Source organism: Cnephaeus nilssonii (assembly GCF_951640355.1).
Source record: "Cnephaeus nilssonii genome assembly, chromosome: 9".
Taxonomy (NCBI): domain Eukaryota; kingdom Metazoa; phylum Chordata; class Mammalia; order Chiroptera; family Vespertilionidae; genus Cnephaeus; species Cnephaeus nilssonii.
In genome coordinates, this window is record NC_137080.1 from 57111957 (window position 1) to 57127505 (window position 15549).

At 34.6% G+C, this 15549-nt stretch overlaps 1 protein-coding gene across 4 annotated transcripts in view; it reads left to right on the forward strand.

The window, feature by feature from the left end:
• The window catches only part of IBTK (inhibitor of Bruton tyrosine kinase), an 86911-nt gene that overhangs the window by 38003 nt on the left and 33359 nt on the right, over nucleotides 1-15549 (forward strand). For all 4 annotated transcript variants that reach the window (XM_079780540.1, XM_079780541.1, XM_079780538.1 and 1 more), the window contains exons 14-20: nucleotides 919-1001; nucleotides 1082-1119; nucleotides 1563-1659; nucleotides 8510-8611; nucleotides 11027-11144; nucleotides 14109-14169; nucleotides 14989-15110. In XM_079780540.1, the coding sequence (XP_079636666.1) occupies nucleotides 919-1001; nucleotides 1082-1119; nucleotides 1563-1659; nucleotides 8510-8611; nucleotides 11027-11144; nucleotides 14109-14169; nucleotides 14989-15110 (621 nt within the window). The remainder of the gene's footprint in view (nucleotides 1-918; nucleotides 1002-1081; nucleotides 1120-1562; nucleotides 1660-8509; nucleotides 8612-11026; nucleotides 11145-14108; nucleotides 14170-14988; nucleotides 15111-15549) is intronic.

The following is a 15549-nucleotide window of genomic DNA, read 5'->3' on the forward strand; positions in this document are numbered from 1 at the left end:
ATATTACTCTTTTATTAGATAGGATAGAGGCCTGGTGCACGGGTGGGGGCCAGCTGGTTTGCCCTGAAGGGTGTCCTGGATCAGGGTGGGGGCTCCCTTGGGGCGTGGGGCGGCCTGAGGGGCCTGTGGTGGTTTGCAGGCCAGCCACACCCCCCTGGTGACCCAAGTGGAGGCCCTGGTATCTGGAATTTATTTACTTTCTACAATTGAAACTTTGTAGCCTGGAGTGGAGCCAAGCCTCCTGCTCACTCTGTGGCCGGCAGCCATTTCTGTTGAGGTTTGTGTATCTTCTATAATTGAAACTTTAGCCTTAAGCGGAGGTCTGGGCTGGCCAGGGTGTGTGGAAAGCTTTGCTTCTTCCGTTGCCTGGGAAACCCAAGCCTCCCTCCTGCTCTCTGTTGCTGTAGCCATCTTGGTTGAGTTTATATGCATACTCGCTGGTGGGCATGGCTGATGGGTGTGGCTTGTGGGTGTAGCGGAGTGATGGTTAATTTGCATATTACTCTTTTATTAGGTAGGATTTTGTTTTTAGGTATTTACTTATAGGTGAAATTTTTAGAGAAAGAGAAATTGGAGATATCTGGATTATGCTTAGAATAGAATGGGTTGTACAAATAAGTGAATTAAAGACCTTTGACTGCTGTAACTTACCATTATATTATTGGCCAGTAATGAAAAAGAAAAGTTAGAGGAAAGATTTTTGAATATTTATCTGACTTCAGTTTCCTATTTAAATATTATTTTTATTGTAAAATGGAAGGAGATGAAGTACTTCATTATATATTCTCAAGTTGTTTATACTCTGCTGCCTTTAATGAAAAGAAAGTCAAAAGCCAAGCCAAATTCTATAAAGAACTTTCTTATTTGCTAAACATGTAAAGAAATTGCTCTTGCTTTAATTAAATGTTTTTCTTGCAGTTCATTTGTGTATGATGTGACCATGAAATCAGTGGATGGAAAGGAATTTCCTTGTCATAAATGTGTTCTTTGTGCTAGACTTGGTAGGTACACCTTTTCTTAGTTGCTGATTTATTTGTTTCAGTATTGTTTCACTATTCTTATTGATATTTTTTTCTTTCAGATTATTTTCATAGTATGCTGAGTAGCTCATGGATCGAGGTAAGATTTAAGTATAAACCAACTAGGTTGGTTAACAAAACTTCTTTAGATTTTGGGGAGGTTATATACTAAAGAAAGTAACAATGGGAACCTGATATTTTAACTCAGTTTTTCTTTTGTACTAAACTTTATGCATAAGCCTGCTGGAAAATAGCAATACTTAGAAATGAAAATGAGTGCAGAAAAGCTACTTAAATCAAAATTTCCCTATTATTAGGAAATTTAGAATGCAGTGTGTTTTTTATCTCAATTTTTCTTGATCCTTTTTCATGTTATAAGGCAATTTAAAATTAAAACTATCTTATTTTAGCTTTGTGTTTTATAAATGTTATATTCTTTTGCATTTGATGTGATTCTTCAAAATTTTTGTACCAATCTCAATCAGTACATAGTAGTATTTTCTAGTTTAAGTTAATTGTTTTATTTTATTTTATTTTATTTAGGCTTCCAGTTGTGCAGCTCTAGAAATGCCAATACAGTCTGACATACTGAAAGTTATTTTGGACTACCTCTATACTGATGAAGCTGTGTTGATAAAAGGTATTAATAAGAGATAGGGTATTTTAAATCTTTAAGATATAATTGAATAATGGTAAAAACATGAATCTTAATTTCTACTCTTAATTGAAATAAGTCTTCAACACAGGCTTAATTTAGAATTAGCAATAGGCATGATTACTAACAGTAAAGACATAGAAAAAGCAAGTTTTCCTTACCTATGTGAAAATGAACTCTAAAAATTGTTTTTAATGGTTGTGATTGGGTTTAAAGCTTCAGACACAACTATTTCTGTGATTGAGATGAATTGACAACAGGGAGTATAGTTTTGACCAATAGACTACAAAAATTCTGTCTTGCCTGCTTTTCTCCTTGTTTAAAGTACAGGTATGTCTTCAAGATCCTGATTTCAATTCCTTAGGCTAAATACCCAAAAGTAGTATTGCTGTATCATACAGTATTTCTATTTTTAATATTTTGTGGAACCTCCATATTGTTTGCCATAGTGGCTGCACCAATTTAATGGTCAACAGTGCACAAATGATCCTTCCATATCCTCATCAATACTTTTTGTTTTTTAATAGTAGCCATCCTAACAACTCATTGTGGTTTTGATTTGTATTTCCCTGATGATTATATACTAGTGATACTGAGTACCTTTTCATATACCTCGATGGCCATTTGTATGTCTTTGTATATTATCTGTTCAGGTCTTCTGCCCATTTTTTAACTGAGTTACTTATTTTTTGCTCTTAAGTTGTAGGAGTTCTTAAGTATTTTGCATATTAACCCCTTTTCAGATATGGTTTGCAGATTATTTTCTTCCACTCCAAAGGTTGTCTTTTCATCTTGTTGATTCCCTTTTTTTTTCTTGTTCTACAGAAGCTTTTTAGTTTCATGTAATCCCACTTGTTTCTTTTTGCTTTTGTAGTATGTGGTTTTGGTGTCATGTCTGAAAATTTTCGCCAAGATCAATGTTTAGGTTTTTTCCCCCTCATGTTTTCTTCTAGGAGATTTATGATTTAAGGTCTCACCTTAAAATCTTTAATCCATTTTGAGTTGATTTTTGTGTGGGTTCACTTTCATTCTCTTGCCTGCAAACATTTAATTTTCCTAACACTCTGTTGAAGAGACTGTCCTTTCCCCATTTTGTATTCTTGACACCTTTGTCAAAAATTAGTTGACTGTATATATGAAGGTTTATTTCTGGGCTCTCTAATTCTGTTTCACTGGTCTATGTGTGTTTATACTAATACATTACCATTTTGATTACTATAGCTTTGTAATAGAGTTTAAAATTGGAAGTGCCATGCCTCCAGTTTTGTTCTTTTTTTTCAAGATTGCTTTGGATATTCAGGGATTTTTTGTGATTCCATATGAATTTTAGGATTGCTTTTTAATTAATTAGTAATATTATTATTTAAATAATTCTTTATTGTTGAAAGTATTATACATGTCCCCGTTTATCCCCCCATTGACCACCTCCAGCCCACACATGTCCCTTGCCCAAGGCCTTCAGCACCCTATTGTCTGTGTCCATGCATGCAAGGTCTTTGGTTGATTAACTCTCACCTACCCACCCTCCCCTGCCTTTCCCTCTGAGATTCCTCACTCTTCCATGCTTCCATGTCTCTGGTTCCACTCTGTCAACAGTTTATTTTGTTACTTAGATTCCACATATGAGTACAATCATGTGATACTTCTCTTTCCCTGACTGACTTATTTCACTTAGCATGATACTCTCCAGTCCCTCCACGCTGCTTTTTATTTTATTTTTTATTTCCGTGAAAAATGCCATTGGAATTTTGATGGGGTTTTATTGAATCTGTAGATTGCTTTGGGTAGAATGGACATTTTAACAGTATCAATTCTTCCAGTCCATGAACATAGTATATCTTTCCATTTATTTGTGTCTTTTTCTATATCTTTCCTCAGTGTTTTGTATTTTCTAGCATATAGATCATTCATCTTCTTGGTTAAATTTATTCCTGTATTTTATATTGATGTAATTGTAAATGGGACTTTTTTCTTTATTACTTTTAAGGATAGTTCATTAGGCATAGAAAAGCAACTGATTTTTTTAATGTTGGTTTTGTATCCTTCAACTTGACTGAATTTGTTTATTTTCATAGCTTTTTAGTGGAATCGCTAGGGTTTCTATAAATAGGATCTTATCATCTGCAAATAGAGACAGTTCAATTTTTTCCTTTCCAATTTGGATGTCATTTATTTATTTTTCTTGCCTGATTCCTCTGGCCAGGACTTCTAGTACTGTGGTGAATATATCTTCCTGATTTTAGCGTGATTAGCTTTCATATTTTTACTGTTGAGTATTATGTTAGCTATGGGCTTGTCATATATGGCCTTTATTGTATTGTGGTACATCCCTTTTATACCTAATTTTGTAGAGAGTTTTGATCATGAATGGATATTGAATTTTTTCATGTGCACTTTCTGCATCTATTGAGATGATCACATGATTTTTATCCTTTATTTGGTTAATGTAATTGTGTATCATATTTATTGATTTGATGTATTGAATCTTTTTTGCATCTCAGACATAAATCCTACTTGATCATGGTGTGTAATACTTTTAATACTGTTGAATTTGAATTACTAATATTTTATTAAGGATTTTTGCTTGTATGTTTATCAGGGATATTATTCTTTAATTTTTTTGTAGTATCATGCATGACTTTGGTATCAGGATAATGCTGACTTCATAAAATGACTTTGGAAGTGTTTCTTTTCATTTTTTGGACAAGTTTGAGAAGGGCCAGTGTTAATTTTTCTTTTAAATGTTTGGTGAAATTCACTGGTGAAGCCATCTAATCTTTTTGGGGAAAGTTTTGATTACTGATTCACTCTTTTTACTCTGTAATTGGCCTGTTCAGATCTTCATGATTCTGGCATGGTATGTTGTACACTTGTTGGAATTCATTCATTTATACTAGATTGTCAATTCATTGGCATTTAATTGTTCGTAATAAGTAGTCACTTATGATCCTGTGTATTTCTGTGGTATCATTTGTAATTTCTCTTCTTTCATTTATGGTTTTATTGGAGTCCTCTCTTTTTTTTTCTTAGTCTACTTAAATGTTTGTTAATTTTATTTATCTTTTCAAACAAACAACTCTTAAATTTGGTGTTTATTTTTCAGTATTGAGTTCATTGATTTCTGCTGTAATTTTTATTATTTCCTTTCTTCTAACTCTGGGCTTCCTTTGTGATTTTTCTTGTTCTTTGTTGTGCAAAATATTGAAGGTTATTCCTTTGAGTTCTTTCTTGTTAAGGCATTTATCAGTATAAACTTTCTTGTTAGAACTTGTTTTTTGCTTCATACCATCAGTTCTGGTATGTTGTGTTTCCATTTTCATATGTCTCAAAAGGTATTTTTTGCTTTCTCTTTGATTTCTTTTTTGACTCACTGGTTGTTTAGGACTGTGTTGATTAATTTCCACATATGTGAATATTCCAAATTTTCTCTTGTTATTCTAGTTTTTTACCTTTTTATTAGTAGACTAGAGGCCTGGTGCACGAAATTTGTGCATGGAGGGGGGTTGTCCCTCAGCCCAGCCTGTACCCTCTCCAGTATGGGACCCCTTGAGGGATGTCCGACTGCCCCTTTAGGCCCAATCCCACCGGATCGGGCCTAAACGGGCAGTCGGACATCCCTCTCACAATCCAGGACTGCTGGCTCCCAACTGCTTGCCTACCTGCCTTCCTGATTGCCCCTAACCACTTCTGCCTGCCAGCCTATCACCCCCTAACCACTCTGCTGCCAGCCTGTTTGCCCCCAACTTCCCTCCTCTGCCAGCCTGGTCACCCCTAACTGCCCTCTCCTGCAGGGTTGATCACCTCCAACTGCCCTCCCTTGCAGGCTTGGTCCCTCTCAACTGCCCTCCCTTGCAGGCCGGGTGCCTCCCAACTGCCCTCTCCTGCTGGCCATCTTGTGGTGGCCATCTTGTGTCCACATGGGGGCAGGATCTTTGACCACATGGGGGCAGCTATATTGTGTGTTGCAATGATGATCAATCTGCATATTACTCTTTTATTAGATAGGATAGAGGCCTGGTACAGGGGTGGGGGCCAGCTGGTTTGCCCTGAAGGGCGTCCCGGATCAGGTGGGGGTTCCCTTGGGGTGTGGGGCGGCCTGAGCGAGGGGCCTGTGGTGGTTTGCAGGCCGGCCACGCCCCCTGGCAACCCAAGTGGAGGCCCTGGTATCTGGGATTTATTTTCCTTCTACAATTGAAACTTTGTAGCCTGGAGTGGAGCCAAGCCTGGGGCTCCCTCCGAGGCCCGCAGCCATTTGTGTTGGGGTTATAATTGAAACTTTGTTGCCTTAAGCGGGTGGGCACGGCCAGGGTGTGCGGAAAGCTTTGTTTCCCCTGTTGCCGGCGGCAACCCTGGCCTGCTCTCTCAAGCTCCGTTCTGCCGCCATTTGTTTGAATTTGTTTACCTTCTATATTTGAAACTTTGTAGCTTGAGTGGAGGCTTAGGCCTGGCAAGGGCAGGCGGAAAGCTTGGCTTCCTCTGTTACCTAGGAAACCTTGCTCTCTGTGGCTGTAGCCATCTTGGTTTGGGTTAATTTGCATACTCGCTCTGATTGGATGGTGGGTGTGGCTTGTGGGCGTGTTGGAGGTATGGTCAATTTGCATATTTGTCTATTATTAGATGGGAAGATACTTGGTATGATTTCATCTTTTTAAATTGATGAAACTTGTGGTGGCCTAACATATGATCTCTTCTATAGGATGTTTTGTGTGCACTTGAGAGAAATATGTATTTGCTTCATTTGGATGGAATGCTCTGCATGTGTCTGTTAGGGCCATTTGATCTATAGTGTTGGTCAGGTCTGCTGTTTACTGATTTTCTCAGCTGGATGATCTATCCATACTTTGAAATTGAAGCCCTCCTTTATTATTATATATTGATGTCTATTTTCAAAAATGTATATTTTTATTGATTTCAGAGAGGAAGGGAGAGGGAGAGAGAGATAGAAGTATCAACAATGAGGGAGAATCATTGATTGGCTGCTTCCTGCACGCCCCACACTGGGGACTGAGCCCACAACCCAGGCATGTGCCCTTGACCGGAATCGAACCCGGACCCTTCAGTCTGCAGGCCGACCGACGCTCTATCCACTGCCAAACCAGCTAGGGCTATTGATGTCTGTTTCTGCCTTTCATTCTGTTAATAGTTCCATTATATATTTAGGTTCAATGTTGTTTGCATATATCTTTATAATTGTTATATCTTATTAATGTATTGATGACCCCTTTATCATTGTATAATAACCTCTTATTTTATTTAACCGTAATTACTTCCTTAGAGGCTCCGTCTCCAAATATAGCTATACTATATTTAAATTAGAGCTTTTACATGTGAATTTCCAGGGGACACAAAAACATTCAGTCATAACATCTCTTTTCCTAGCTATTCAAGTGTTTTTCTAATTTTATGTTTCTTGTTTGCTCCATCCTTTATCATTGTCTCAGATTCAGTGTGAGACAATTACTGATGATTGTTTTTAATAAATGCCCCAAAGGAAGAGACTATTCACATTGGGCAAGCTTTGAGTAGGTCCATTAAAGACACGCCCTGCTAGTGGGTGGGGTTTCCAGGGAATAGCCAGACATGTCAAATAATGACTTTAAAAAAATAATGTTGCTTCACAATAGTTCTGTCTCCTCCAGTGGCTGTAGTTGTTCATTTCCACTGTAATTGCATGATTGTTGGTTTTAAGACTACTGTGAAAGAGGGGAGAGGAGGATATAAGGAAGAAAAGCTGCAATGTCTCAAAGCTCACTGTCTTACCAAGATTTAGCTAAATTTCTTTGAGTCAGCACTCCCCAGATCATTACAAGTATTTGGCTAATTTTTAGAATTCTGAAAAAGTTGTTTTGACAATTTTTTTTTGCAGTATTCTCATTGCCTTTGTTGGAGGAGAGAAATTTTGAAAATAGTCCTTAATTTGCCATTTCCAATGACTCCATCTCTCCACTTTTTTCTTCTGAACTATTTCTCCCCCTTTTTTCCTTTGGTGTTTTTTTTTTTTCCTACTTATGTTGTTATTCTGGCAGTGGCTCAGGGGCATTTCTTACGGCCATTAGTACGCTGGACCAATAAGGTTATTTTAAATTAAGGAATTCCTGTAGTTTAAAAAAAATGTACTCTTAGATAACCATGTGAATTTTCATTGTTGTTTGTTTTTAAATATATCTTTATTGATTTCAGAGAGGAAGGGAGAGGGAGAGAGATATAGAAACATCAGTGATGAGACTCATTGATCAGCTGCCTCCTGCACGCCCCCTACTGGGGATCGAGCCTGCAACCTGGGCATGTGGCCTTGACTGAGAGACGGAGAATCGACCTTGGGACCCTGCAGTCTGCAAGCCGACACTCTATCCACTGAGCCAAATCAGCTAGGGCACCAGATTTGTTTTAAATAAGGAAGCCTAAGAGCATTATTTATCCCTAATCCCTTTCCTTCCCTCATATATACACATAGATGTATATTTATATGTTAACACATACCTATATTAAACTTGACGTTGAGATTTGACTTTCCCTCCTATTTATTAATTTGAGAAATGTTTGTTTAACAACATGGGAGATTTTAAATAAGTCAGGCATTGTAGTAGCCCTCTCCACTAAAAAGATCAACTCAGGTTGCTCATTTTGTGGTCTTAGTGTGAACCAGAGCATTTTGTTGTGTTTCTTTCTAGGTAGAAATATTTTTATATTATTACTTTTTATCATAGTTACAATTCCAACATTTAGAAAATAACCAGTATAATTCTCTTTTACTCTCTTAATTACTTGTTTTTCATAGGTGTTAACGTTTGTAAAGCAATGAAGAGTGATGCTTGTTTCCTTTTTTTTTTTTTAGAATCTCAAAATGTGGATTTTATTTGTAGTGTTCTTGTGGTGGCTGATCAGCTTCTCATAACTCGATTGAAAGAGATTTGTGAAGTAGCATTAACTGAAAAACGTGAGTATTTTTGAATTAGGATATTAGTATGTTTTCAGGTTGGTCTAGGATTGCTGTATTTAATTGATTTTTGATGCCGTTTATGGTAAAATGTACCAATATTTTTTGTATCATGAAAAATGTGAAAACATTTACATCATTTCATGTCATCATTTGTAAGCATATCTATTTTCAGAGATGTTAGTATGTGAAAATATGTACATTATAATTGAAATATATTCTTTTTTTAAAATGTCACAAAAATTTGAATAATAAAGATGCTGTGATACTTATTTTGGAATTTCAAGGGTGAATTTGGAAACAGAAACTTTTACCCTTTTCCTGGTGTTGACTGTAGGTCTATGTTTAGCTACCCATTTACTACTATTTGATGGAATGTTTATGTAACCATTCCATTAATATATTTGATCAAAACACATCTTTTTTCTCTTGAACTTTTATTTCTTTCTCTGTTCATCATTTCAGTTAATTGCCTGGCTTTTCTCCTGAACACTCAACTTTGAAACTGCAAGGTTTTTTTTGTTATTTTTTGTTCTGTGTACCAGATTCTTTTAATTGTCAAAACTGAATCATCTTAACTGTGTTGATCACATTTTTCCCACCTTTTTATTCTCTCTGTGATCATGCTCATTTGAATTCACTGTTACCCATCTCTTCTGTGTAATGTCACAGTAGTCTTTTAAATCCTCTTTCTCTCTTCTAACTTCTCTCTAATCTTTATGTAGGAAGTAATTATGTCTTCCCCTGTTTAGATATTTTTAATTGCTTATTCTAGGATAAAGGTTAAATTTCCTTAGCCTGATATAATAGTTTTGTGACTTTCTAATCGAATCTTTGTTCTCCTTCATTGCCACTTGAGGAAGTGTGAAGTGATTTCCTGTCAAGTTTTTCTAATTTGTAAATACTAGTAGTTTGTCTTAGCTTTAGTGTCTTATTTATATTTTTCTTGAACTCTATGGAGTATCTTCTCCTGGGTTATCAGAAAGAGAACAATAACTCTGATCTTTTAAGCAAGAAAGGAAAATATATATAAAATAAAGGATGCAACTGGTATAAAGTATCCATATAGAAGACATTTTTAGTTGTTCAGTTCACTTTCCTGGTATCCCTTGGATATTTTTTTCTTGGCCCTTGCTGCACAGTTGCCTTGATTAATGAATTCCTTGATCTTCCTAGAACCTAGCAAGAGAATGTTTGGTCTTCATTTACTGGGCAATTCTTATTCCCAGCTGAACAATTCCAAATTTTTTATATGACCCATTTTAATTTCTTTGAAATGGGAGACTCTGGATTCATTATTCATTAGTTGAAACTATGTTAGTCAGAAGTGAGACAGAGATGATTATTGCTTGCTTGCAGTTATAACTTTTGACAGAGTTACAAGGGAAAAAGAAAAAAGAAATGGTGGAAGCTTGCGTAGAAGATAGTTCTGTTTCTCTGGGACTCAGAGTAAATAAGAAAAAGAATGGAGAGGTTTGAGAAGTCAAAGTTACATGCTAGTATATATGAAGTATGTTTTGCTAGAAGACTGTCCCAGAATATCCTACTTCATATATATAAAGTATATATTTTGTTACTGGCATTTTAACAAAATCCAGAATCTTTTGTACGGAATGCCAGGTTCTGCACTGGCCTGAACAATATGGTAAGATATAGATATAATTATATTCCACAATATATAGTGTGTGTATGTTTTTATATATGCAAATATACCCACATAAATTGATATATTACTTAACATATTTTATAGATATTAAATATATTTCATAAGTTTCTCTTATTCTTAAGAATAGCTTTAGTTTTATAGACGAGAGAATGACTTCTGTGCTATATAAATGAAAAGGAAAGCTGGTTATCAATTAAAGTAAAAAGTATTCTAAAAATATTAGGTGGAAGATTATTAACTCTTATGTGTTTGCTTTTAGGTGACTATAATGCACCTTCTGTATTTTCTCTGTTTAAAATTTTTTTATGTGTTCTTATTTTTTCTCATAACCAATCATTTAAAATTACTTTGGCATATTAGGATGAAAAGTGAGTTCTTCCTAGTTGGTGTGGCTCAATGGGTGAGCATTGACCTTTGAACCAGGAGGTCACAGTTTGATTCCCAGTCAGGGCACATGTCTGAGTTGTGGGCTCCATCTCCAGTACTGGGTGTGCAGGAGGCAGCCCATCAGTGATTCTCTCTCCTCATTGATGTTTCTCTCTCTCCCTCTTCTTTACTCTCTGAAATCAATAAAAATATATTTTAAGAAAAGTGAGTTATATATTTGTCTCTGTATAAGTTATTTTTGTCAAGAAACGAACAATTTACCTTGTTCTAAATGTTCAAACCTGACAATTTTAGAAGAGTATTTTATTTTCTGTAGTAGCATGCCTTTTATCTCATTTTGCATGTATTTTCTTCCTTTGTAGTTACCCTCAAGAATGCTGCTATGCTACTAGAATTTGCAGCAATGTATAATGCTGAGCAATTGAAACTGTCTTGTTTACAGTTTATAGGACTGAATATGGCAGCTTTACTTGAAGCAAGGTAGGTTGGATATATACATTATATGATCATTGCAAAAGCAATTATTTAGAAATAATAGCAGTTATATTAGTAATTTAAAAGTGAATAATGATAAATTCTGGTTTTGTAGAAAAAATGAAATGTAAGCGGATTTAATCATTCCATGAACATTTGAGTACCTACTATATGCTAGCCATTGATAAGATACAACAATGAATAAAATAGACAAAATCCTCAGTAGAGCTTACATTCTGGTTGGGTTGCAAAGTTGTGAAACAATATTATCACAAGTATATTTTTTTATATGTATGCATCTCTGCTTGTTTAGGTTTGTTTGTAACTATGTAATTGTGACCTTGGCTTTTGGACACTATCTGTAATACTAGTACTTAATTTATATGTAAGCATGCATAGAATTTGTTACTGGTTGATTTCTGTTTTCTGTATGTATTTATTCTCTTTAAGACATTTCCTGTCCAACTTAGGCTGCAAGGGATGGTCTGAAAATTTTATTTTCTCTAGTTTGTTGCAAGCTGGTAGGTGTGTGGAAGGCTTTATGTAGAAATCAATGAGTAATGAAATGCTTCTTATGAAAAATTACTCATTTTACATAAAATGTCAGCTAAATATATATACATCCTGTTTTATAAGTTAATATTTCATATTATGAGGATTACCTGGATGGAAATTATTTGATGTTAATGATTTAGGAGTCATAGACATTTTAGAATTAGAGGGATCTTGGTAATATCATGCTGTTTTCAATTGTTTTAGCAGTGGATTGTTTTTAATGAAATAAATTTACATATTTTTAATAAAGTCAAAATTTTATTACATTTATTCATTATAAAGTCAGTGGTGAGAAAAATGAGTGTTTGGTGAACACAAATTTGAGTTTAGAGATCTTTGTGTCAGTTTGCATTTTTAAAGCTTTGGTATCTAATGTATTTTGTGTTACTCATAATAATAATAACAACTAATACTGCCATAATAATTATTAATGGTAATAATGACAATAAAAGTATTAATGATAACAAATACTATTGTGCCAGGTAGCATTCTAAAGGTATTACTTAGATACAGTTAATTTCATGAAAACTTTATGAATTAGATTCTGGTTTTATTATTTTTTTAGTTGATTTTTAGAGAGAGAACAAGAGAAAGGGAGAGAGAGAAACATCAATGATGAGAGAGAACCACTGATCAGCTGCCTCCTGCCTGCGCCCTACTGGGGATTGAGCCTGCAACCCAGGTATGTGCCCTCAACTAAATTGAACCAGGGACCTCTTGGTGCATGAGTCGACTCTCAACCACTGAGCCACACAGGCCAAGCAGATTCTGTTTATATCTTCATATTAAAGCTGAGAAAACCCAGAAAACTTTTTTGGTAAAGAATCAAGAAAATTTTGACCTACATAATTTATTATAAATCATAACAGTTTTTGATAACTGACTTTTTAAAAAAATTTTTTTTAAATATATTTTATTGATTTTTTACAGAGAGGAAGGGAGAGGGATAGAGAGTTAGAAACATCGATGAGAGAGAAACATTGGTCAGCTGCCTCCTACACACCCTTCACTGGGGATGTGCCTGCAACCAATGTATATGCCCTTGATCGGAATCGAACCCAGGACCCTTCATTTCACAGGCCGACACTCTATCCACTGAGCCAAACTGGTTAGGGCAATAACTGACCTTTTAAAGTCAGTATAATCTTTAATGAAACTAATTCCCAAACTGATTGAAATAAAAGTGTTCTATTAACAGATTTTTAATAATTGCCTCTTAGGGTTCAATTTAGAGGAAATAATATTTTGGCAGTTTAATGCTTTGTTATTTTGTAAACAATGCTTTTCTAGTACAAATTAATGTTATGGAATATTAGACAATGTCATTTGAAAATTTCTCTTGAATTTTAGTATGAGAGACAGACTAGAATTGCAGAATAAAGCTAATTTATTTGCTGACATTACATTAGTAATTCTAATCACAGCAATTATTAACCAAATTAAGCCCATTCAGTTTGTCAGATAGGAATCAACCAAAATGTAGAATAAGCACCAAACCTATCTAAAATATATTGGAAAATGATGAGTCATACTACTGTTACTCAGTTATTATGTTGTGACAGGTATCAGCTGAACTATTAATATTAAGGATGGCACAAGTGTCTGTACTGGTGTAATTTTACGTGAGTAGCCATATATGACTTGCATTAAAACAAAGATTTGTACAGATTTGACCATTACTAATCAAATACGTGTTTGCTTGAAAAAGTGCATATAAATATGCACAGAAAAAGAAGAGCACACCAATGAGGACATAGCATCACAAGTTAATTATCTTTATTAAAACTGGTATGGTACACATTTGAATATGCACATTGTTTTGGATTAGTTGTAAAAATAGTTTAAAATATATTTCAAAATGTAAATTGATTTAAATTTTCACTGGTGCCTTAAAGTACATCTTTAGGAACTGAGAGTTCCTTAATACTATTGATGTACTCTGAATGTCATTTTACACAGGAAGATACTGAAGCCCAGAAAGGTAATATGAGTTGCTCAAGGTCATGAAGTTAGTTGGTAGCAGTGATAATGCTAGATAAAATTTAAGTATCCTGATAGTTAGGCAATTGTTCTATCAATATAAGCACTCCTTCTATAATTAAAGATTATAATTTATGGAAAATGAAAGTTGAAAAATGAATATGTACCTGCTATTTCATTACAATAGAAAATATTTTTCTATCATTTATAAGAGTTGTTTGAGTTTTATATAAGGTATTTGTCTAGTGTGTTCATGTTGTTTATTGAAATATATAACTATGCATGCTTCCTAAAAGAATATGTAGCAGTTAGATATTAATGTTTTAAAAATAACTTATTTATTCAGCAAAATAAATTATCTCTACATATTTGAAAATCTTGACAGGTATTAAGTTACTTAAGTATTAAGATAAAATTTTGTATCTTACTTGTTAGGTCTCTTGATGTTTTAAGTGTTGGTGTTTTGAAGGATCTTTCTGCATTTTACCGAAAAATGGTAAGGTTTATGTTCTTTTGATACTATCATCGAAAGCATTATATTAGGTCAGACATCTCAGTGGAATAATTTCCTAATGAATTCTAATACTTTAGGGTCTTTTAGAAAACAGGACCTAGTATTTCTTTTTATATACATATATTTTTTAAAATCTTTATTGTTGAGAGTGTTACATATACCCCTCTTTTCCCCAATTGACCTCTTCTAGTATTTCTTTACAGATTCCATAGATAAATAGGATAATTGAAATAGAAGATATTTAATGATAAGATTAGTATATTTTAATTTCTTCGTAAATGAAAGTTATTGAAAGCTTCAGGGACTTTCATTTTTACTTACCAAAGGTCAGGACAGTGCAAAAACATGTATTTACATGATTCCTATAACAAATAGATTAATTTGCATTTAAAAAATATTTTTATTGATTTCAGAGAGGAAGGGGGAGAGAGAGAGAAACATCAATGATGAGAGAGAATCATTGATCGGCTGCCTCCCGCATACCCTTTCCTGGGGATTGAGCCTGCAACCCAGGCATGTGCCCTTGACTGGGAATCGAACCCAGGATCCTTCAGGGCTAGTTTGTATTTTTAATAAAGGGTGCTTTTCTGTCAAGGTTGTTTTTTTTTTGTCCCCCATGCCTTAATAGAATAATCTTTTTTATTTAATCAACCCCTTGATTTAAATTTAGAAAAGCCATTAGGCATTCTAGACTTTTTCTAGTTAATGTCACTATATATTAAAACAAATGGTATATTATATCAATTTTTAAAGAGATCTTTGTAAATTTTGTATTTAAAAGGTGACATATTTTTTCTGTAGATTCCAGCAATGGATAAAAGAGTCATTACACCATATCAGGATGGACCAGATATTAGCTACTTGGAACTAGAAGATGGAGATATTTTTTTGAAAGAAGAAATAAATATGGAACAAAATAATTCGTAAGCTTTGTTTCCTTTTTTTTTCTTCTCCCCCCCCTCCCCTTTCCCATTCCAGATCTTGGACACTTTCATATTGACATTGAAAGAAAAAAATTGAGAAACCTGACATAAGACATGCATTTATGCTCATTCTTAGCCTTAGTGTAGTACAAAGTAAATGAATACTTTATATTTGCATATATAACAAAATTACCTGTAAATATGAAAGGAATGTAGCCTTCAGATTAAACTACCTTCTCAAGCATTTATCTTAACTACCTTCCCAAGCCCTGCTGAGGTTAAAGAAACAAAAAGCATAATGCACTAAAGCCCAGAGAGCAGGATAGGGGAAGACGGCAGTCAAGAGATGATGACAGCTTTGGAAGTTGGAAAGAGGTTGCTGAGCAGTAATGACAGAACAGAAAAAAACTAAAACATAATTCTGGAAAGATGTAAGAAT